The sequence below is a fragment of the Temnothorax americanus genome, unplaced genomic scaffold (genome assembly GCF_048541705.1).
Source record: "Temnothorax americanus isolate GAGA-0224 unplaced genomic scaffold, ASM4854170v1 Scaffold12, whole genome shotgun sequence".
Lineage (NCBI taxonomy): Eukaryota > Metazoa > Arthropoda > Insecta > Hymenoptera > Formicidae > Temnothorax > Temnothorax americanus.
In genome coordinates, this window is record NW_027509253.1 from 4,664,061 (window position 1) to 4,686,699 (window position 22,639).

Here is a 22,639-nt window from a genome sequence, read left to right on the forward strand (position 1 = left end):
AAAATTTTTTAAATTTATACGAGGGAAGTGTAAACGTATTTTAAGTTCTACGTAATTCGTTCGTTTCGATTTTTTAGCACCTTGACTTGGGCACGGGAAGTCTTGCATTTATTTTTATTTTTTTTTCTGTCGCGATTTTTATGTTCTACCCCGTTTCGAGTGAACCTATGTGCCGTATGTGATTTATGTATCTTAAAAGCTATATAACAATTGGCTACATTAATTTCATACTCGAAATACATCAGGTCTTTCCCACGTTCGCGTTAGCTTTAGCATCCGGGCGATTTTGGTTTACTTTTTTTTTGTAAGAAACGAAAAAGGAAAAAATGTATTACCAATATTGTGTTAAATAAATGTTTGCATTTATGAGCCATGTTAAGAGTTTCTTTACGTCGCTGTACGTCAATGTAGAGGAACAGACTTTTATTTCATAAAAATGTACATCTAAACGCATATATTAAATTTTAACGAGTACGCAATTGAATATAAATTTACACGTAACTGTACTCGCGGAATTCTCGACGAGCGCGAAAATTACTTTCTACGCGTTAGAAAAATTTAACGCCTTGATTATCGTCGAACGAGATAATCTCTGCCTTTCTGCCAGCTTCCAGCGTTCTCAGCGATCTGATCAACACTTCCGTATCCAGACCGTGGAATTCTAAAATAGATACGACAATTATTTAACGACCATCCATATGACTGACACGAATGACAGACAAATGATTTAACTAAATTATTCGATGTACCTTGCTCAGTCGTGTCCTCCCCCTGCGTCAGTTCAAAAAACGTGCACACAGAGCCAATGAAACCATTCTCCTGTGCATAATTATATATTATATCGCCCCATTCTTCTAAAGTATGCCAATAAACCAACCATCTCTGTTTGGTTTTATCTAGCGGAGACGCATTGCCCGATTTTCCTAATTCTTCCAGTATCATCAGCACACCTTCGGACGGCAATCTTCCTGTTATCGCATCGTTAAGGAGCTCTCAGCAGCAGACAGATAAACTATTCTACTTAATAAACCATTATACATATAGTTTATTAACTTTAGCATAACAGCCAGAAAGTGGAATAAACCATTATATATTAAGAAACTACGATAATAAACTATTATAATAAAGGAAACTTTAATAAATTGCAACAAGGAAGTGAATCGCTGAGAACACTGACGAACACAGCAGGACATGAACATTAAATACAGATGTATGACAAAATTAGCAGAATAATTGTCATTTCGTGCAATGAGCGGGAAGGATACTGTTAATGCTGGCGTTATTAAACAGAGGATTCGTATGCACCTCGCGCACATCCACGACCGCCTGCTTCGTGATGCGGCAATACTCGAGCACCAAACTTTTCCAGGCCGCTATCTGCTTAGCTCTCGTATCCGCGTGAGGCTGAAGCCTGCAATGTATAAAGCGTAGTCGTTAGATAAAATCTCGAATACTTTTTGAATCGCCAGGCTCTTGCCTGTAACCTACGGTTCCTAACCTACGAGCTTTCGTCGAAACGCATTTTGTGGAGATACAGTTATTGAATTTTGTTAATCCTGCCACAGGATATGTGCTGTTGGTAGTAAATTTAATAATCTCATTGGAATATGTGCTCCTCGAAACGATACTCACGTAAAGAATGGCGGGAAGCTGTACTGCCAGGGCCACTCGATCTCTGCCATTGTTTTGATCGTGGACTATCACATCACAGGCAGCTGTCACACGTGTGATGTCAGACGTCTCAGAAATATCGATTGAGAAATAATTGCAACATTTAGTAGATTCTTCATATACTTATATTTTATTACAAACAATTAACGAAAAGTCGTGTCTTCATCACAAATAATTGACAAAAAGTCTTGTACTCATTAAACAAAATTAAAAAAAAGTGTATCGATCACGCTCGACTGATATAATCAATTCTATAAAAAAAAAAAAAAATCCTAAGATTTTTGTGATTACAAATATAAGCGAACATTCCGGAATATCGGATCTCATTAAAAAAAAAAATTATCCATTACGCTCGACTGATATGTAACACAATCGACTATATAAATAAAAAAAAATAGACCCCATGATTTTTGGGATTATAAATGTAAGCTGACATTCCGGAGTATCGGATCACAGTCTCTGATTGTGAGTTTGTTTCGCGAAGACACATCGCGATTCGCGATTGTAGTTCACAGGTTTCTCTGCGTCCCATCCGTTGCATTTTTAAACGTTAAATTCCACTTAACTTTAGTGTACTCTTTCATTTCGCACGCGACACGTTTTCTTCGGCATCAACAGCCTTTAATCTGTATCGGTCGCTGTTAAATTACGCTTAAATTACATCAGTTACAAAGACTCCTGTAAATAACTATATACCGATTCCTATAAAGTACATACTCCGGCGCGACGAATCTAAACGGACATAAACTAGCGAATGGATTCTCTCCACTGTACAGACAGTTTACCTTTCTACCCAGAATTGTGTTTATTTCGTCTAACTCCTTCCTAAAGTTCTGTAAACAACAAGTTAAGATGAACGGACAGTTTTGTTTCGCTATCAACTTAATGGACGGCGCCCACGTTTCCTCACCGAACCCAAAGTTAGGAACCTGAATACCCAGGTCGAATCCTACAACCAAGTCCGGTTTTACGAATGACGCGCTGAGTGCATAGTTCTCGTATAACATATCGTAAAAATCAAACGTCAAAAGGTTGTTTTCCGGCAACATAATACGGTTATTGCAAACGTATTCCGGATCGATTTTAATTCGTAATTCCGTCCCGATTATTATAGTCGTCACTGGCATCGTGCCCATCGCGGTCCCTATTAAACGCGGCAAAAGTTCCCACCCCATCAAGCTGAATTCTTCCGTCGAGTAATGGTGTGAGGGACCTACAACATGAATGACTATAGCTTTGCTTTTTGGGACATAATTCAATAATCGCATAGCATGAAACAACGTCAAGGGACATGTCAGATGTAGCGAGTGTTGGCCTATCAAGATATTGCGCAACATCTCCGAGTTAGACGAAATATTCCAATAAGCGTTTATAAAGTCTTTCATGTTCTGAAATTTACCCTCGTCGGTAACGTGTCGCCAGTAACGACGCATATCTGGAGGACCGATCGCTCCTCTTACAGCTAATAAATCTGAACGAAAACGTAGTTCCAGGGGAGCGCAGATGTTCTTATGATCAGTGCCGTTTACGTGATTTTTACAAAAGCTGGCAACACACTTGTGACAATCCTTCAACGACTGAGCGTTCCGTTCGTGGCAAACCAGACACTTCCTTGAAAAATTGAACATTGCTGTTTCGTACAAATTCAAGGGACGTCCCAGCTTGTTTGTTATTAGCCACACAAAGTTAAGCTCCTCTATATTATTCTCCAAAGTTACACCCATAGATGATACAGTTGTAATGGGATTATCCATACTGTAGTCTCGCAGCGCGTCCTGTATAGCTTTGCACAAAGGTTTGTGCTGCTTCCAGTGCTGCTTCTGATGTTCCTGACCACAATAGGAGATCATCCTGCAGCCACCGCATCTCTTTAAAAGGACACCGTCACCAAATCGTTTGCACACGTGACACACAGTCGCATAGAAGCACAGGTTATATGCGTTACATGCGTTAGGAATTCTTCCTTCTTTTACTTCTGCCGCACTTGCCCACATAGTCTCGTTATATCGAAGGAAGTCTCCTTCGGTGCAAAAGACAAATATGTACAGCGATTAGAATGTCGTGATTTCACAGGTTGCACCTGCAGGAGATGAGTCAAGTAAAACATATCACAAAATTGAAGGAACAATTATCGTTCGATGCGACAAATAGAAAGGATACCGTTTATGCTGGCGTTATCAATTAGAGGATTCGTGTGCGTTCGTGCACATATTCACGATCGTCTGCTTCCTGATGCGATAGTACTCGAGCACCAGCTTTTCCAGACAGCTATCTGCTTATTAGCTCTGGTATCCGCGTGAGACTGAAGCCTGCAACAAATAAAGCGTAATCGTTAGATGCAATCTAGAGTGTTTTTTTTTCGAATCGCCAGATCTGTAAATACGCTCTTGTCTGTAACCTACGTTCCTATAATAATCGGCGACGTGCAGGCTTCCGTCGAAACGCATTTTACATAGAATTATTTATTGAATTTCGTTAATCGTAGCACATATATATGCTGCTATTAGTAATGTTAATAATCTCATCGGAACAGACGCTCCTCGAAACAATACTCACGTAAAGAACGGCGGGAAACTTTTACCGCTACGGCCACTCGAGTTCTGCCATTGTTTCGATCGTCAACTGTCGCAGGCATCTGTTTACACGTGTGATGTGAGAGATGTCACGAATATCGACGGAGAAGAAATAACTGCCATTTCGAAAATACTTGACATATATTTTATTACAAAGATATAAATTTTATTATAAAAATGATCGAAAAGTCTGGTCTTCCATTGTCATTACAAACGGAACTAAACATTTATTAAACGTTAAGTCCAGTTAATTCGTGTGTGTCATTTCGCACGGGACACGTTTTCTTCGGCATAAAACACAGCATTTAATTTGTATCGGTCGCTTTAAATTACGCACATAAGTTACGAACAAAGATTCCGGCAAATAGCGACATATTGATTCTCCTAATACACGCGCTCCGGCCCGAGAACTCTATGCGGTTTGAGACTAGCGCATGCCATGGATTCTTTCCTTTATATAAATATAAATCTACCAGTCTATCTAGAATTGTGTTTATTCTGTCGGTCTCCTTCGAAGTCCAGCGCGATAGACGTTAAGACGAACGGACAATTTTTTCCGTTATCAACTTAATGGACGGCGCCCACGTTTCCTCACTCTTGAGCCAAGTTTATATCTGAATACTCAAGTTCAATCCTACAATCAAGTCCGATTTTACGAACGACGGACTGCGTACATAGTTTCCGTATAACACATCGTGATATTTAAACGTCAAACATTTTTTCTCCCGTGACATGCAGTTGTTGCAAAGGTGTGACGCAAATCGAAGAATTTAATATTTTAATTCCGGCCCTATTATTACAATTACCACTGATATCTCGGTCCCTGTTAAACGCGGCAAAACTTCCCATCCCTTCAAGGTTTCTTCTTCGACGTAATTTGGACCTGCAACAGAACGACTAAATGTTTGTTGCTTCTTTTGGGACATTAGTTTAATAATCGCATAACAGAAAACAGCGTCAAGGGACGTGCCAGTAGGTATTCTGAGTGTTTGGCTGCTAAGCGACATTGTACGACATCTCCGAGTGAGTCCGAATATATCCAAAAGCCTTTATAAAGTCTTTCATGTTCTGAAATGTACTCGTGTATGAAACTTGTTGCAAGTAAGACTGCGTTCCGATATTCACTGCAAGTACTGAAAATCTATAGTTTACGTAACGTACACTTAGATTTTGCAATGAATATCGGAACGCAGCCAAGATTGCACCTGCGAAGGACTACTTTCCTCTCATAGATAATAAATTTGAACGAAGACAGTTCGAGGGGAGCGCAGATGTCCCCGTGCTCAATGCCGTCTTTATGATTTTTACACAAGTTCGCAACACATTTCTGACAATACTCCAACGACTGATCGTTGAGTTCGTGGCAAACCAGGCACTTCCTTGAAAAATAGAACATTTGCGTCTCATTCAACTTTAGACGTCCCAGCCTTAACGATACTAAATCCATGAAGTTTTGCTTTTTGTCGTCCTCCGAAATTACCCCGCGATCATCCACGTTGTAGTCTTGCAGTACGTCCTGTACGGTTTTACACAAAGGTTTGTGCTGCTTCTCCATCAGTCCTGCTTCTAATGTTCCTGACAACAATGGGCGATCATCTTGCAGCCACCGCAACTCTTCAATTGGACGCCGTCGCCAAACCATATTTGCAAACATGACACATAGTCGCGTAGAAGAACTTGTTATAGTCGTTATTAATTTGTTTTCTCGCTTCTGACTCCATGACATCTGCCTATACACAGTCTCGTGTTATATCAAAGTCTTCTTCAGTGTAAAAGATAAGTACACATATAGTGTTTGAAATGTGATTTCCCAGGTCGCGTGCGTAAATCGGCCAATTAATTCCCACGCTTTTAACTCTCTTTCCAATGGTGGTGCGACTTGAAATATTCTGTAAATATTGAAATCTACTGCTCACGTTGCGTATGCTTTAGGTTTTTAGTATTGTCATTTACATTGCCGAATGCTTCACGAAATATTATAAATTTGTTGACAATTTGTTGCGTATATAAATTGTACAGCTATTATCTGTAAACATTGCAAATGAGATTAATACTCGAAACAATACGTAAAGAATGGAGGGAATCTGTAATGGCCAGGGCCAGGGCTCGATCTCTGCCATTGTTTGGGTCGTAGACACTCGTGGGGCTCCTGGGACTATCACAGGCAGCTGTCACACGTGTGATGTCAGACGTCAGAAATATCGATGGAGAAATAATTTGCAACATTTAGTATATATATAATACATTCTCAATAGATATTTTATTACAAACAATTAACGAAAAGTCGTGTCTTCATTACGAATGATTAACAAAAAGTCTTGTATTCATTAAAAAAAATTAAAAGAAACGGTATCATTGCAATGCATTAACATTTTTAATTAAACAAAAATCCATTACGCTCGACTGATATAATCGACTCTAATATAAATAAAAAAAAAAGACCCTAAACAAAATTAAAAGTGTGTGTGTGTGTGTGTGTGTTTGTGGGTGTGCGTGCGCGCGCGCGCCTGTGGTAATATGTGTAATTGCATTAATATTTTAAGTTAAACAAAAATCGATCACGTTCGACTGATATAATCGATTCTATAAAAAAAAAAAAAAATCCTAAGATTTTTGGGATTACAAATATAAGCAAACATTCCGGAATATCGGATCTCATTTAAAAAAAACTATCCATTACGCTCGACTGATATGTAAAACACAATCGACTATATAAATAAAATAAAAAAATAGACCCTACGATTTTTGGGATTATAAATATAAGCAGACATTCCGGAGCATCGGATCACAGTCTTTTTGAGTTTGTTTCGTGAAGACACATCGCGATTCGCGGTTGTAGTTCATAGTTTTTTCTGCGTCCCATCCGTTGCAAATTTAAACGTTATATAAATTCCATTTAACTAGTGTACTCTTTCATTTCACAGGCGACACGTTTTCTTCGGCATCAAACACAGCTTTTAATTTGTATCGGTCGCTTAAATTAGACGCTGGAAATTACATCAGTTACAAACAAAGACTCCTGTAAATAACTATATACTGATTCACATAGTGTACATTCTCCGGCGCGACGTTTCTAAATGGACTTAAACCAGCGAATGGATTCTCTCCACTATACAAGTAATTTACCTTTCTACCCAGCATTGTGCTTATTTTGTCCAACTTCTTCTTAAAGTTGTGTAACGTGCAACAAGTTAAGATAAACGGACAGTTTTGTTTCGCTATCAGCTTAATGGACGGCGCCCACGTTTCCTTACTAGACCCGAGTTCATGCACCTGAATACTCAGGTCAAATGCTACAACCAAGTCCGGTTTTACGAATGACGGGCTGCGTACATAGTTCTCGTATAACATATCGCAAAAATCAAATTTCAAATTTTTGTTCTCCGGCAACATACAATTGCAAACATATTCCGGATGGATTTTAAGTTCTAATTCCAGCCCAATCATTATAATCGTCACCGGCATCGCGGTCCCTATTAAACGCGGCAAAACTTCCCACCCCACCAAGCTGATTTCGTCTAAGTAACACGCACCTACAACATGAATGACTATAGCTTTGCTTTTTGGGACATAGTTCAATAATCGCATAGCATGAAACAACGTCAAGGGACGTGTCAGATGTAGCGAGTGTTGGTCTATCCAGATCTTGCGTGACCACTTCGAGTCAGTCGGAATATTCCAATAAGCGTTTATAAAGTCTTTCATGTTCTGAAATTTACCCTCGTCGGTAACGTATCGCAAGTAACAACGAATATCTGGAAGATTCATCTCTTCTCTTACAGATAATAAATCTGAACGAAAACGTAGTTCCAGGGAAGCGCAGATGTTCTTGTGCTCAGTGCCATTTACGTGATTTTTACAAAAGCTGGCAACACACTTCTCACAATCCTTCAACGACTGAGCGTTCTGTTCGTAGCAAACCAGGCACTCCCTTGGAAAATTGAACATTTGTATCTCATCCATATTCAGGTCACGTCCTAACCTGTACGACACTACCTTCATGAAGATCAGCTTCTTGCGGACCCATTCGTGTGTAGTTTCACCGCAATAATCCATGCTGTCGTCTCGCATCACGTCCTGTATGGCTTTGCACAAAGGTTTATGAAGCTTCCAGTGCTGCTTCTGATGTACCTGACCGCAATAGGAGATCATCCTGCAGCCACCGCACCTCTTTAAAAGGACACCGTCCCCAAATCTTTTGCACACGTGACACACAGTCGCATAGAAGCACAGATTATATGCGTTAGGAATTTTTCCGTCTTTTACTTCTGCCAGTCTTGCCCACATAGTCTCGTTATATCGAAGTCCTCCTTCAGTGCAAAAGACAAATATGTACAGCGATTAGAATAACGTCGTGATTTCACAGGTTGCACCTGCAAGACATGAGTCAAGTAAAACATATCCCATAATTGTAGAAATAATTATCATTCGATGCGACAAATAGAAAGGATACCGTTTATACTGGCGTTATCAAATAGAGGATTCGTGTGTACTCTCGCGCACATTCACGATCGTCTGCTTCGTGATGCGATAGTACTCGAGCACCATCAAGCTTTTCCAGACAGCTATCTACTCAGCTCTGGTATCCGCGTGAGGCTGAAGCCTGCAACGAATAAAGCGTAGTCGTTGGATAAAATATCGAGTGTTTTTCGAATTGCCAGACCAAAAAAAAACGCTTTTGCCAGTAACCTAGCTACGTTCCTAATTTGCGACATGCAGGCTGCTGTCTAAATGCATTTTATACAGAAATATCTATTGAATTTGGTTATTCCTGGCATATGTACATGCTGTTATTAGAAATGTTAATAATCTCATTGGAATAGACGCTCCTTGCCTTGAAACGATATATACTCACGTAAAGAATGGCGGGAAACTTACGAGTGCTACGGCCACTGAGGCCACTCGATCTCCACTTCCACTATTGTATTGTTTTGATCGTCGACTGTCGTAGGCAGCTGTCACGCTGACTGTCACACGTGTGATGTGAGGAACGTCAAGAATATCGATCAAGAAGAATTAAATAATTATCTCGTAAATGCTTGATATAATATATTACAAAGATATACATTTTATTGCAAAACAATTAATGAAGTAATGTCTTGTCTTCATTACAAACAGAATTGAAAGCAACACGTTATAAATCGAAGTGTATTATTTCTACACGCATAAACGTCCAAAAATGACACATTTAACTGAATTAATTTACATAATTTTGTTGCGTGTTAAATTAACACGTTGAATCGTATTAAATTAAAAGTTAATTTAATACGTTCAACCGTGTTAAATGTCGTGATTTAAAACGGCAAACAATGTGTAAGGAAAGCGTCAATTCAAAATAACACACTTATATTTATTTGCAGAATGTAATCATGACAGACACTACATTAATACTTGACAATTATATCTATAACGTTAATCCATTATGCTCGATGTAAGACAATCGACTCTACATCTAGACATAATGTGCCCTAGAATTTTTGGATTGTAAAAGTATATACATTCCGGAGTGTCTGCTTTCAGAGTCTATTGGAGTTTGTTTCGTGAAGACACGTCGCGATTCGCAGATGTAGTACATATATAATTTTCTCTGCGTTCCTTCCATTACATTTTTCGCGCGAACTACGTTTTTTTCGGCATAAAACGCAGCCTTTAGTTTGTATCGATCGCTTAAATTACGCATATCAGTTACGAATAAAGACTCCTGTAGATAATTACATATATTGATTTAAATAAGATACGTACTCCATCTCGATAGTTTTATATGGTTTTAAGCTGCCGAATGGATTCTTTCCGCTATACATACGGTCTACCTCTTTATTCAGGATTGTGTTTATTATGTCTGTCTCCTTTTTAAATGAATATTGCGTGGCAGACGTTAAGACGAACGGACAATTTTGTTTCGCTATCAACTTAATGGACGGCGCCCACGTTTTCTCACTAGACCCAAGTTCATGTTTGTAAATATACTGATTAAATCCTGCAACCAAGTCCGGTTTTACGAATGACGGGCTGCGTACATAGTCCTCGTATAACACGTCGTGAAACTCAAGCGTCAAATATTTTCTATCGCAATTATTTAACAGATTTGATTTACATGGTAATTCCGGCCCTATCACTATAACTTTCACCATGGTTCCTATTAAACGCGGCAAAATATCCCAAACTGTCCGGAAGATTTCTTCGGACTCATTCGTACCTAGAACATGAATGACTAGATTTTTACTACTTTTTGGGACATACTCTAATAATCGCATAACATAAATCAACGTTAAGGGACATGTCAGAAATTCTGAGTGTTGAGCTTCCCAGACGTTGTACGACATCTCCGAGTCGGTCTGAATATTCCCAAAAGCCTTTATAAAGTCTTTCATGTCCCGAAATGTACTCGTACAGGAAATGTGTTGTAAATAAAAACGCAAGTCCAGAGGACTGTTTCCCTCTCGCATAGAAAATAAATCTGTGCAAAGACATAGTTTCAGGGGAGCGCAGAGGTTTCTGTGCAAAGTACCGTCTTTGTGATTTTTACAAAAGCTGGCAGCACACTTCTGACAATCTTCCAACGACTTGACGTTCCGTTCGTGGCAAACTAGGCACTCTTTTGGAAAACAGAACATTTGCATCTCGTCCACATTCAGGTCACGTCCCAACCTGGACGACACCAGGTCCATGAACCTCAGCTTGTTGTCGGTCCATTCCTCCGTAGTTTCACCGCCATCATCCATGCTGTCGCCTCGCACCACGACCTGTATGGCTGTGCACAAAGGTTTGTGCTGTTTCCGGTGCTGCTTCTGATGTTCCTTACAACAGTAGGAGATCATCGTGCAGCCACGGCAACTCTTCAATTGGACGCCGTCGCCAAACCGTTTGCAAACGTGACACATGGTCGCGTAGAAGAACGCGTCATAATCGTTATTAATTTGATTTCTCGCTTCTGATTCCATTTTTACCTATAAACAATCTCGTTATATCAAAGTCTCCTTCAGTGTAAAAGACAAATACATACAGTGTTTGGAATGTGATTTCTCAAGTCGCATACATACGTAAATCGGCAATTTAATTCTTACGTTTTTAACTCTTTTCCCAATGGAGCGACATGAAATGTTCTGAAGATATTGAAATCTATTGCTCAGGTCACGTCTGCTTTAGGTTTTCAGTATTGTCATTTACATTGCCGAATGCTTCACGAAATATAATTTGTTGACAATAATTTGTTGCGACAATTTGTAATTTGTACAGCTATTATCTGTAAACATTGCAAATGAGATTGATTGAAAAAATTATTAACACTTAATAACCCACTAACCTATTGTTTTTAATTGGTATATTTCTTAGGTAGCAGAATGACGTCTTAATGATACGTCTCTAGACGCTAATTAGACGTCATTAAGACGTCTTTAGACGTTATTCTGCTACCTCTGGGTTATAATATAACATCACATTTTAAAATTTATGGAGACTGACTATTATAGTCATTCTCATAATGTTAATGAAAAAAATAATAAAATTCCAATTTCCAAATTTAAATTTCATTTTGTTTTTAATTATATTTCAATATTTTTTATAAATTTTGACTTTTTTAAATTTTAAACATGAGATTTTAGGAAATCTTGGAAAATTCTTAACCTCGTTGGAATACTCAAAACGATACTCACATAAAGAAAGAACGGCGGGAAACTGTGTACTGCTAGAAGCTAGAGCTAGAATGTCACGGCCACTTGAACTCTGTTATTGTTTTGGTCGTCGACTGTCGTCGCAGTCGCAGACAGCTGTGTGATGTGAGGAAATGTTAGGAATATCGATAATTAAGAAGAAATAAAATAATTGCCATTTCGTAAATGCTTGACACATACTTTATTACAAAGATATAAATTTCATTACAAACAATTAATAAAAAGTCTTGTCTTCATTACAAACAGAATTGAATGCAACACATTGTAAATCCAAGTGTGTTATTTCTACACGCACAAACGTCTAAAAATGACACATTTTACTGGAGCTTGTTTTACATATTTTGTCGCGTGTTAAATAAACACGTTGAATTAAAAATTAAAAGTTAATTTTAATTAAATGAAACTAAAAGTTAAATACGTTCAACCGCGTGTTAAATGACGTAATTTAAAACAGCAAGAAATGTGTAAGAGAAGCTTCGGTTAAAATAACACACTTGAATTTGCAGTGCAGTCATAATAATATTTTACAATTTACATTACCGCATCCACTTATCCTGTTATATCTATAATCGTATAATCCATTATGCTCGATGTAAGACAATCGATTCTACAATTAGAAAATAGCCATTTAGGATTTATGGATTATTATAAATATAAGCGGACATTCCGGTGTGTCGGCTATCAGTCTTTTAGAGTTTGTTTCGTGAAGACACGTCGCGATTCGCAGATGTAGTACATACAATTTTCTTTGCGTTCCTTTTTTCGTTACATTTAATAAAAACGTTAAGTTCAGTTAATTCGTGCGTGTGTCATTTCGCGCGCGCTACGTTTCCTTCAAACACAGCCGTTAGTTTGTATCGGTCGCTTAAATTACGCATAACAGTTACGAACAAAGATTCCGGCAGACAGCGACATAATGATTCTCATAATACACGCGCTCCGGCCCGAGGACTCTATGCGGTCTGAGACTAGCGCATGGATTCATTTCTTTATAGATATAATCTACCTGTCTACCTAGAATTGTATCTATTCTGTCGGTCTCCTTCTCGAAGTCCTGAAGCGTGACGGACGTTAAGACGAACGGGCATTTTTGTTTCGCTATCAGCTTAATGGACGACGCCCACGTTTCTTTACTGGATCCAAGTTCATGCTCGTGAATACCCAGGTTAAATCCTACAATAATGTCCGGTCTTACGAATAACGGGCTGCGTACATAGTTGTCGTATAACGCATCGTGGTACTTAAAAATCGAACTTTTGTTATCCGACGATGTACAGGGATCACAAGCGTTTGAGGTGTATTTATATTTTAATTCCGGCCCTATCATTACAATCGTTACTGACATCACGGTCTCTAATAAACAAGGCAAAACTTCCCATCCGATCAAGGTGGCTTCCTCGGCGCGACTCGCGCCTACAACATGAATGACTAGATTTTTGGGACTTTTTTTGACATACTCTAATAATCGCATAGCATAAAACAGCGTCAAGGGACGTGTCAGATATTGTGAGTGGTCGGCTCCCAAGACTACACCGTCCGAGTCATCCCGAATAACTCCATAAGCGTCTATGAAGTCGGTCATGTCCACAAATTCAATGTCGCGAGAAATTGTGTCGAGAACGTGTTTCGCGTAAGAAATTATGTCCGGCACACAAGAATTAATGCGATTCTCTTTTGCAGCTAATAAATCTGAACGAAAACATAGTTCCAGGGAAGCACAGATGTTTCTGTGCACAATGCCGTCTTCGTGGTCTTTTATACAAAAGCAGGTAGCACACTTCTGACAAACCTTCAACGATTGAGCGTTCCGTTCGTGGCAAATCAGGCACTCCCTTGGAAATTTGAACATTTGCATCTCACACATCGTCAGACGACGTTTCAGCACGCGCGACACCTGCAGCATGAACATCTGCTTTATGTTGGTCCATTCCTCCGACGTTTCTCCGCGAACATTCATGTTGTAGCCTTGCCGGCCTTGCAGCACGTCCCGTATGGCTTTGCACAAAGGTTTGTGCTGCTGCCAGTGCTGCTTCTGATGTTCCTTACCGCAATAGGAGATCATCTTGCAGTTACCGCATAGCTTCAAAGGGACGCCGTCGCCAAACCGTTTGCAAACGTGACACATGGTCGCGTAGAAGAACTTGTTATAGTCGTTATTAATTTGATTTGTCGCTTCTGATTCCATGACTTCTGCTCACACAGTCGAATCTCGTTATATCAAAAGTCTCCTTCGGTGTAAGAGGCAAGTACACACAGTGTTTGGAATGTTTTGTGATTTCGCACAATTTCGCAGGTAACACGTGGGGAGCACGCGTAAATCGACTATATTGACTTCCCGCGCTTTTGACCTTACTTCCAAACTTCCAATGGTCCGTCTCGAAAATTTCCGAGGATATTGAAATCTATTGTTGACGTTGCGTGTTTGTAATTTGTACAGCTCTTACCTGTAAACATTGCAAGGAAATTGATCGATAATAATTAACACTTAAATTCTTACTGCTTGTTTGTAATTAATACTACTTTTGATGTAACATATTGCATTTTAAAATTATGTATGCAATTATATAGTCACTCTCATAATGTAAATAAAAGTAAGAATCAATAAAGTGCCGGTTTCTAAATTAAAATATGTCATCTTATTCCTATAATTATATTATTCTAATATTTTTGTTCGAGAATCCGCGAGTTAGAGACAGCACGAAGAGATATATGGACAAGTACACGCACTTAAATTAAAACTTAAAAAAATTACAGAACAAAGTTTATAATATGTAAATAAAGAAAATTTTATATATATATATATATATATATATATATATATATACAAGTAATTACAAAGTGTTCCTTTTAAGAAAAATGCCGTGAGCGGTAGCGCGCACAGAAGTTAGCACGGCAAAAGCGGCTAGATCCATCAAGCGAGCGAGTGCGAATTTCTAAGCGATGAAAAGCGGTGTTAAGTGGTTGTGTGTACGAGCGGTAGTATAAAAGTACACTGAGCGGGTGAACAACGAAAACGAGCTATCCTTTTATAAGATCGGAAAAAAGGCCCTTTCTTATTCGCACACAGATCTCCAATTAAATTAAAGCATTTAAAACAGTTATGCTAGGTCTACAATGCGAGTCGTAAAGTCGTGAAGAATTGACCAATCACAGTCGATTATTATCCTCAAATTCGATTGTGATTGGTCAATTCTTACGACTCACGACTTTACGACTCGCATTGTAGACCTAGCATTAGAGGAGATCGAAGCAGGGCAACACGTGCGCAACTGGAAGCCAGGAGACGTACACGAACTCGATTCGCCCTTGCAAAATGAAAAACGCGAATTTCGCTTGTGTTATTGGCGGGAAGCGATCTGTACGTCATCGCATCGCGCAGGTTTACGGCGAGTTTTGCGTTGGAAGATCGTTGCTGGTGTTTGACAAACCAAGTTTACAACATGGGTTTTTTTCACGTATAAAAACGATTGTTGCGCTTGACTTTGCAATAAAGAGAATGTTAACGAAACTTCTCGAATTGAGATCCATGCAGAAAATCCATGTTATAAACGAACGTTATACATTCAATTATTTTATAGCCAATCACATGCATGCGTTTAAGCAAATTTTATACGCTTCTGATTCGGTGATCAGATAAACGCACAGCGCAATCAACTTATGATTTCTAACATTAACACTTAAATTCTCACTGCTTGTTTGTAATTAATACTACTTTTGATGTAACATTGTACGTATTTTAAAAACATGTATGTATAATTATAGTCACTCTCATAATGTAAATGAAAGAAAGAATCAATAAAATGCCAATTTCTAAATTAAAATATGTCATCTTGTTCATATATAATTATATTCTAATATTTCTTATAATATTCTACTTTCAGAATTTCAATCTTATGGTATTTTTCATCACGATTCTCTCTTAGAAATATATTGAAAAATTATTGAAATTTCTAAATAGTACAATTTCACCTAGGCAGCAGTTATATGTCTAAAAGGTCCGTATTCATAGTCTGATCTTATTACAAGACTGTATTAAGTAATATCTTTAAGATGCTAATACGGCTCTGTGATTAGTTCATAACATCTTAAGATCGTACCTAAGATAGTCTCAAATATAAGATTCAAATATGAATACCGGCTTATATCTAAGATGTCTATGCGCGCTGCCTGGGTCTGGCCGAATATATTCTCCTAATCGATTTTTGAGACTTGTGAGAAAAATCTTGAAAAATAACAAAATTATTAGAATTTTAGACAGTATAGCAGGTCGTCAAAATGCATTCTTTAGAGAAAAAATTTTAAATTTTGTTAATCTCAGCACAAGTGTATGCTGTTAGCTGTCATTAGTAATATTAATAATCTCGTTAAAAAATACATGTTCCTCGAAACGATACTCACGTAAAGACAAGTAGGAAGTCAAGACCTGCACACACTCAATCTCTGCCATTATTGCGATCATCGACTGTCACAGGAAGCTGTCGGCCTTTCACACATATGTAACATCAGAAAATATCGAAACAGATGAAGCAATTACCATCATAAATGCTTGATACATATTTATTACAAAGATATACATTTTATTACAAAAATTATCGAAAAGTTATTTCGTCTTCATTACAAACAGAACTAAAAGCAATAGTCATTGTAATATTTTACGTTACCGTATCCACTTCTCTTATATTTATAATCCCTTTATGCTCGACTGACATAAATACAATCAATTCTACAAGTAGATAATGGCTTCTTGGATTGTAAATATAAGTAGGCATTCCGGAGTGTCGGATCTCAATCTTTTGCAGTTTGTTTCGTGAAGAATTAATGCGTGGCGATTCGTAGATGTAGTTCGTACAGTTAGCTTAAAATTGCATTTAACTCGTATTCTCTCATTTTTCACACGTAACGTTTTCTTCGGCATAAAACGCAGCATTTAATTTGTATCGGCCGCTTAAATTACGCATATCAGTTATGAATAAAGACTCCTGTAGATAATTACAATATTGATTTATATAAAATATGTACTCCATCCCGATGATAGTTCTGTATGTGGGATTAAACTGCCGAATAGATTTTTTCCACTATATATATAGATGGTCTACCTCTTTATTCAGGATTGTGTTTATTCTATCTGTCTCCTTCTTAAATGCACGTAGCGTCGAAGAAATTAAAACAAACGGACAATTTTGTTTCGCTATCAGCTTAATGGACAACGCCCACTTTTCCTCACTAGACCCAAGTTCATATGCACGTAAATATCCAGGTCAAATCTTACAACCAAGTCCGGTTTTACGAATGACGAGCTGCGTATATAGTTCTCGTATAACACATCGTGAAACTCAAACGTCAAACATTTTTTCTCTCGTGACATACAGTTATCGCAATCATGTAAAGGTTTTAATTTACATGTTAATTCCGGTCCTATAAATATAACTACCACTGACACCATGGTTCCTATTAAACGCGGCAAAATTTCCCACCCTATCAATCTGATTTCTTCCGAGTAACTCGCACCTAGAACATGAACGACTATATCTTTACTTTTTGGGACATGGTTTAATAATCGCATAGCATAAAACAACGTTAAGGAATGTGTTAGATAATCTGAGACTAAAACTGCCCGGGCGTTGCATGACATCTCCGAGTTAGTCTGAATAATCCTAAAAGCCTTTATAAAGTCTTTCATGTTCTGAAATGTACTCGTGCAGGAAATATGTTGTAAGTCCAAAGGAATGTTTCCCTCTCGCATAGAAAATGAATCTGTGGAAAGATGTAGTTCCAGGGGAGCGCAGATGTCCCTATGCTCAATGCCGTCTTTGTGATTTTTACAAAAGCTGGCAGAACACTTCCGACAACTCTCCAACGACTTAATGTCCCGATCGTGGTAAACTAGGCACTCCCTTGGTAAACAGATCATATCCGTCTCACTCACATTCAGGGGACGTCCTAGCCTGGACGACACCAGGTCCATGAACATCAGCTTCTTTTCGATCCATTCCTCCATAGTTTCACCGCCATCATCCGCCATGCTGTAGTCTCATCCCAGCACGTTCTGTATTGCTTTGCACCAAGATTTGTGCTTCTTCCAGTGCTGCTTTTGATGTTCCTGACCACAATAGAGGATCATCTTACAGTTACTGCATCGCTTCAAAACGTCGTCGCCAAACCGTTTGCAAACGTGACACATGGTTGCGCAGAAAAAGTTATTATAATCGTTATTAATTTGATTTCTCGCTTCTGATTCCACTTCTACCTATAAACAGTCTCATTTTTATATCAAAGTCTCCTTCAATGTAAAAGACAAATACACACAGTGTTTGGAATGTGATTTCCCAAGTCGCATGCGTAAATCGGCAATTTAATTCTTACGTTTTTAACTCTCTTCCCAATGAAGCGACCTGAAATGTTCTGAAGATATTGAAATCTATTGCTCAGGTCACGTCTGCTTTAGGTTTTCAGTATTGTCATTTACATTGCCGAATGCTTCACAAAATATAATTTGTTGACAATAATTTGTTGCGACAATTTGTAATTTGTACAGCTATTATCTGTAAACATTGCAAATAAGATTGATTGAAAAAATTAACATATAACCTACTACCCTATATTGTTTTTGATTGGTACTATACTTGTAATGTAACATCACATTTTAAAATTATGTATGTGCAATTATTATGAGAATGACTAATCATTCTCATAATGTTAATGAAAGAAATAATAAAATTCCAATTTCCAAATTAAAATGTTATTTTGTTTTTAATTGTATTCCAATATTTTTTATAAATTTTGACTTTTTTAAATTTTAAACTTAAGATTTTAAAAAATCTTGGAAAATTCTTAACCTCATTGGAATACTCGACGATACTCACGTAAAGAAAGAACGACGGTAAACTGTACTGCTAGAGCTAGAATGCCACGATTGCCACGGCCACTTGATCTCTGTTGTTGTTTTGGTCGTCGACTGTCGCAGTTGTGATGAGAGCATTGTTAGGGGAATATCGATAAAGAAATAAATAATTGCCATTTCGTAAATGCTTGACACATACTTTATTACAAAAATATAAATTTGATTACAAATAATAAAAAGACTTGTCTTCATTACAAACAGAATTGAAATTGAACACATTGTAAATCCAAGTGTGCTATTTCTACACGCACAAACGTCTAAAAATGACACGTTTTACTAGAGCTTGTTTTATTTTCTTGCGTGTTAAAAAACCACGTAGAATTAAATTAAAAGTTATTTGTAATTACCTGAAATTAAAAGTTAATTTAATACATTCAACCGTGTTAAATGACGTAATTTAAAATGGCAAGAAATGTGTAAGAGGAGAGCTTCAGTTAAACATACTTGAATTTGCAGTGCAGTCATACCAGTCATATTAACATTTTACAATCTACGTTACCGCATCCATGTGTACCGTTATATCTATAATCGTATAATTCATTATGCTTGAATGATGTAAGACAATTATCGACTCTACAATTAGAAAATTAATCATTTACGATTTTTGAATTACTATAAATATAAGCAGACATTCCGGAGTGTTGGTAAATCAGTCTTTTGGAGTTTGTTTCGTGAAGACACGTCGCGATTCGCAGATGTGGTACATACATACATGTTCTTACCCGCGTTCTTTCCGTTACATTTATTTAACGTTAAGTTCAGTTAATTCGCGTGTGTCATTTCGAGCGCTACGTTTTCTTCGTCATCAAACACAAACATTAGTTTGTATTGGTCGCTTAAATTACGCATATCAGTTATGAACAGACTCCTGTAGATAATTATATATTGATTCATGTAAGATACGTGCTCCAGCCCGCCGAAAGTTCTGTATGGGATTAAACTGGCGAATGGATTCTTTCCGCTATATAGATGGTCTACCTCTTTATCCAGGATTGAGTTTATTATGTCTGTCTCTTTTTTAAATGCATATAGCGTGGAAGACGTCAAGATAAACGGACAATTTTCTTTCGCTATCAACTCAATGGACGGCGTCCACGTTTTCTTACTGGACTTAACTGGAGGTTCATGCGTGCGAACACCCATATTAAATCCTACAACCAAGTCCGGTTTTACGAATGACGAACTGCGTACATAGTTCTCGTATAACCCATCGTGTAACTCGAACGTCAAACATTTTTTCTCTCGTGACATACAGTTATCGCAACGATGAGACAGATTTGATTTACATGGTAATTCCAGTCCTATGAATATAACGGACACCTTGGCTCCTGTTAAACGCGGAAAAATTTCCCACCCGATCAAGGTGATTTCTTCGCTCTTTCTCGCACCTAGAACATGAACGACTAAATCGTTGCCTTTTGGGACATAATTTAACAATCGCATAGCATGAAACAACGTTAAGGAATGTGTCAGATATTCTGAGTTTAAAATTGCCGGGGGGTTGCTCGACATCTCCGAGTCAGTACGAATATTTCTAAAAGCTTTGATAAAGTCCTTCATGTTCCGAAATGTACTCTCGCAGGAAATGTGCGAGTACTCTTGCAGGAAATGTTGCAAGTAAGGCTGCAGATCCGGAGGATTGTTACCTTCTTCTATAGAAAATAAATCTGTGCGAAGATTTAGTTCCAGGTGAGCGCAAACGTTCCTGTGCTCAGTGCTGTATTTGTGATTTTGACAAAAGCTGGCAGCACACTTCTGACAACTCTCCAACAACTTGCTCTTCACTTCGTGGCAAACTAAGCACGCCCTTTGAAAACAGAGCATTTGCATCTCATTCGCTTTCAGACGACGCCCCAGCGTGAACGACACGAACCGCGCGATGGTCAGCTTGTCCTTGACCCATTCCTCTGTAGTTGTACGACAAAAATTCTCGCCGTACTCTCGATGCACTCTCCGTGTAGCTTTGCACAAAGATTTGTGCTGCTCCCGGTGCTGCTTCCGATGTTCCTTACTGCAATAGGAAATCATCCCGCAGGCACTGCATCTCTTCAATTTGACGCCGTCGCCAAACCGTTTGCAAACGTGGCACATGGTCGCGTAGAAGAACGCGTCACAATTATTAAATTGATTTTTCGCTTCCGATTCCATGACTGCTGCCTATACACAGTCTCGTTGTATCAAAATCTTTTTTAGTCTAAAGGACGAATATAGTGTTTGAAATGTTGTGATTTCACAGGTTGCACCCACAGGACACGAGTGTCAAGCAAAATATGACAAAATTGTTAGAATAATTATCATTCCATACGATGAATAGAAAGGATACTGTTTATGCTGGCGTTATCAAATAGAGGATTCGCGTGTACTTCGCGTATATCCAGAACTGCCTACTTCGTGATACAGTAGTACTTGAGCACGAAACTTTTTCAGGCCGCTACCAGCTTAGCTCTGATATCTGCGTGAGGCTTCAGCCTGCAACAAATAAGCGACATAAGCGTAGTCGTTAGATAAAATCTAGACGGCTTTTCGAATTGCAAGCTTTGCGAACATGTTTTTTGCTGGTAACCTAACCTATATTCCTAACTTGCGATAGATTTTGTCAAAACGTATTTTATATAGAAATAATTATTGAATTTTGTTAATCTTACTATGCTGTTATTGGTAACGTTAATATAATCTTGTTGGAATACACACTACTCCTCGAAACGATACTTACGTAAAGAACGACGGAAAATTATAAGTACTGCTACAGCACTACAGCCAACGTGGTTACACGTGGCGGCGTGGGACGTGGACGTTGGTGGACGTGGCACGCTGCGTCGCTGCGTCGCTGCCGTCGCTGGCAGTGCTGGCACATGGCACGTGCCACGTGGCATTACGTGTGACGACAGGGTTGCGTTCCAAAATTCACTCTGGGTAACTAAAATCTATAGTTTACGTCACGTACACTGTAGCATTTTTGTTAACTAGAGTGAATTTTGGAACGCAGCCCAGAGATTCCAGAAATATCGATAGAGGCTGCATTCCGATATTCACCGTCAGCAACTTTCAGTACTGAAAATCTACACGTATAGCCTATACGTGACATAAAATATAGATTTGCAGTACTGACGTGAATATCGGAATGCAGCCAGAGAAGGAACAATTGCCAATTCGTAAATGTCTGATATGTATATTTTATTATTTATTAAAAAGATATAAATTTTATATTACAAGCAATTAATGAAAAGTCTTGTCTTCATCACAAACAGAACTGAAAGTAACATACAGTCATTATTGTAAGTAACATACAGTCATTATTAATATTTCACATTAATGCATCCCATGTGTCCTGTTATATCTTAAATCGCGGCGCTGTGTCGACAATCCACTATGCTAGTCGATGCAAGACAATCGATTCTACAGTCTACAAAAATAGATAATGTGTTATTTTACATATTTCGTTGCGTGTTAAATAAACACGTTGAATTAAATTAAATGCTAATTTCAATGAAATGAAATGAAAAGTTAATTTTTAGTACGTTCAACCGCGTGTTAAACGACGTAATTTAAAACAGCAATAAATGTGTAAGAGCTTCGGTTAAAATAACACTTGAATTTGTTAAGTGCAGTCATAATAATATTTTACAATTTACATTACCGCATCCACGTGTCCCGTTAAATCTATAATATCGTATAATCCATTATATATGCTCGACTGATGTAAAAAAATTATCGACTCTACAATTAGAAAATTAGTCATTTACCATTTTTGAATTATTATAAATATAAGCAGACATTTCGGAATATCGGCTATCAGTCTTTTGGAGTTTGTTTCGTGAAGACAC

General features: G+C 38.1%; 5 protein-coding genes and 1 long non-coding RNA gene across 11 annotated transcripts; all 6 read right to left on the reverse strand.

Annotated features, from left to right (window-relative positions):
* Positions 1 to 408: 408 nt before the first annotated feature.
* Positions 409 to 1,887, reverse strand: Vps25 (vacuolar protein sorting 25). Its single transcript, XM_077398328.1, has 4 exons — positions 1,633 to 1,887; positions 1,266 to 1,411; positions 750 to 968; positions 409 to 661 (listed from the first exon to the last, which is right to left on the reverse strand). Exons 1-4 carry the CDS (start codon positions 1,680 to 1,682, stop codon positions 549 to 551), a joined length of 528 nt encoding a protein of 175 aa, XP_077254454.1. The 5' UTR covers positions 1,683 to 1,887; the 3' UTR covers positions 409 to 548.
* A 148-nt stretch (positions 1,888 to 2,035) lies between these two features.
* On the reverse strand, positions 2,036 to 9,212 carry LOC143893199 (uncharacterized). Of its 4 annotated transcripts, XM_077398301.1 has the most exons (5): positions 5,051 to 5,070; positions 4,228 to 4,878; positions 3,832 to 3,980; positions 2,582 to 3,751; positions 2,371 to 2,504 (listed from the first exon to the last, which is right to left on the reverse strand). In XM_077398301.1, the coding sequence occupies exons 4-5, from the start codon at positions 3,663 to 3,665 to the stop codon at positions 2,497 to 2,499; spliced, it is 1,092 nt and encodes a 363-aa protein (XP_077254427.1). In that variant the 5' UTR covers positions 3,666 to 3,751; positions 3,832 to 3,980; positions 4,228 to 4,878; positions 5,051 to 5,070; the 3' UTR covers positions 2,371 to 2,496. The 4 variants fall into 4 exon arrangements, with proteins under 4 accessions (XP_077254426.1, XP_077254425.1, XP_077254424.1 ...); XM_077398300.1 differs by lacking the exons at positions 3,832 to 3,980; positions 4,228 to 4,878; positions 5,051 to 5,070 and adding exons at positions 8,698 to 8,847; positions 9,123 to 9,212 and having other exon boundaries at positions 2,036 to 3,751; XM_077398299.1 differs by lacking the exons at positions 3,832 to 3,980; positions 4,228 to 4,878; positions 5,051 to 5,070 and adding exons at positions 8,698 to 8,847; positions 9,100 to 9,197 and having other exon boundaries at positions 2,036 to 3,751.
* On the reverse strand, positions 7,248 to 8,396 carry LOC143893349 (uncharacterized). The gene has a single exon (XM_077398608.1). The coding sequence runs from the start codon at positions 8,394 to 8,396 to the stop codon at positions 7,248 to 7,250; it is 1,149 nt and encodes a 382-aa protein (XP_077254734.1).
* Positions 9,213 to 9,573: 361 nt separating the features above from the next.
* Positions 9,574 to 17,098, reverse strand: LOC143893350 (uncharacterized). The gene is made up of 4 exons (XM_077398609.1): positions 16,313 to 17,098; positions 12,802 to 14,358; positions 11,309 to 11,381; positions 9,574 to 11,191 (listed from the first exon to the last, which is right to left on the reverse strand). Exons 2-4 carry the CDS (start codon positions 14,097 to 14,099, stop codon positions 9,956 to 9,958), a joined length of 2,607 nt encoding a protein of 868 aa, XP_077254735.1. The 5' UTR covers positions 14,100 to 14,358; positions 16,313 to 17,098; the 3' UTR covers positions 9,574 to 9,955.
* An 834-nt stretch (positions 17,099 to 17,932) lies between these two features.
* On the reverse strand, positions 17,933 to 18,783 carry LOC143893212 (uncharacterized). Its single transcript, XR_013255738.1, has 3 exons — positions 18,751 to 18,783; positions 18,278 to 18,456; positions 17,933 to 18,161 (listed from the first exon to the last, which is right to left on the reverse strand). It is a non-coding gene; the product is annotated as an uncharacterized LOC143893212 (long non-coding RNA).
* Positions 18,784 to 18,925: 142 nt separating this feature from the next.
* LOC143893198 (uncharacterized) lies at positions 18,926 to 21,645 on the reverse strand. Of its 3 annotated transcripts, none has more exons than XM_077398297.1 (3): positions 21,529 to 21,645; positions 21,139 to 21,284; positions 18,926 to 20,983 (listed from the first exon to the last, which is right to left on the reverse strand). In XM_077398297.1, exon 3 carries the CDS (start codon positions 20,961 to 20,963, stop codon positions 19,578 to 19,580), a length of 1,386 nt encoding a protein of 461 aa, XP_077254423.1. In that variant the 5' UTR covers positions 20,964 to 20,983; positions 21,139 to 21,284; positions 21,529 to 21,645; the 3' UTR covers positions 18,926 to 19,577. The 3 variants fall into 3 exon arrangements, with proteins under 3 accessions (XP_077254423.1, XP_077254421.1, XP_077254422.1); XM_077398295.1 differs by having other exon boundaries at positions 18,926 to 20,999; XM_077398296.1 differs by lacking the exon at positions 21,529 to 21,645 and adding an exon at positions 21,461 to 21,479 and having other exon boundaries at positions 18,926 to 20,999.
* Between the last annotated feature and the right edge of the window lie 994 nt (positions 21,646 to 22,639).

Excerpts from the sequence above, each read along its gene's own strand:
- Vps25 (XM_077398328.1), bottom strand. The coding sequence starts at position 1,682 with ATGGCAGAGATCGAGTGGCCCTGGCAGTACAGCTTCCCGCCATTCTTT. Across the intron at positions 1,412-1,632 it reads AGCTTCCCGCCATTCTTTAC|GCTTCAGCCTCACGCGGATA; the intron begins GTGAGTATCGTT and ends TATACATTGCAG. Across the intron at positions 969-1,265 it reads TAATAACGCCAGCATTAACA|GAAGATTGCCGTCCGAAGGT; the intron begins GTATCCTTCCCG and ends ATGCGATAACAG.
- LOC143893199 (XM_077398300.1), bottom strand. The coding sequence starts at position 3,665 with ATGTGGGCAAGTGCGGCAGAAGTAAAAGAAGGAAGAATTCCTAACGCA.
- LOC143893349 (XM_077398608.1), bottom strand. The coding sequence starts at position 8,396 with ATGATCTCCTATTGCGGTCAGGTACATCAGAAGCAGCACTGGAAGCTT.
- LOC143893350 (XM_077398609.1), bottom strand. The coding sequence starts at position 14,099 with ATGGAATCAGAAGCGACAAATCAAATTAATAACGACTATAACAAGTTC. Across the intron at positions 11,382-12,801 it reads GTCTGCCGGAATCTTTGTTC|ACGTGACCTGAGCAATAGAT; the intron begins GTAACTGTTATG and ends AACCTAAAGCAG. Across the intron at positions 11,192-11,308 it reads TTGGGAAAAGAGTTAAAAAC|GTAAAAATGGAATCAGAAGC; the intron begins GTAAGAATTAAA and ends GATTGTTTATAG.
- LOC143893198 (XM_077398297.1), bottom strand. The coding sequence starts at position 20,963 with ATGGAATCGGAAGCGAAAAATCAATTTAATAATTGTGACGCGTTCTTC.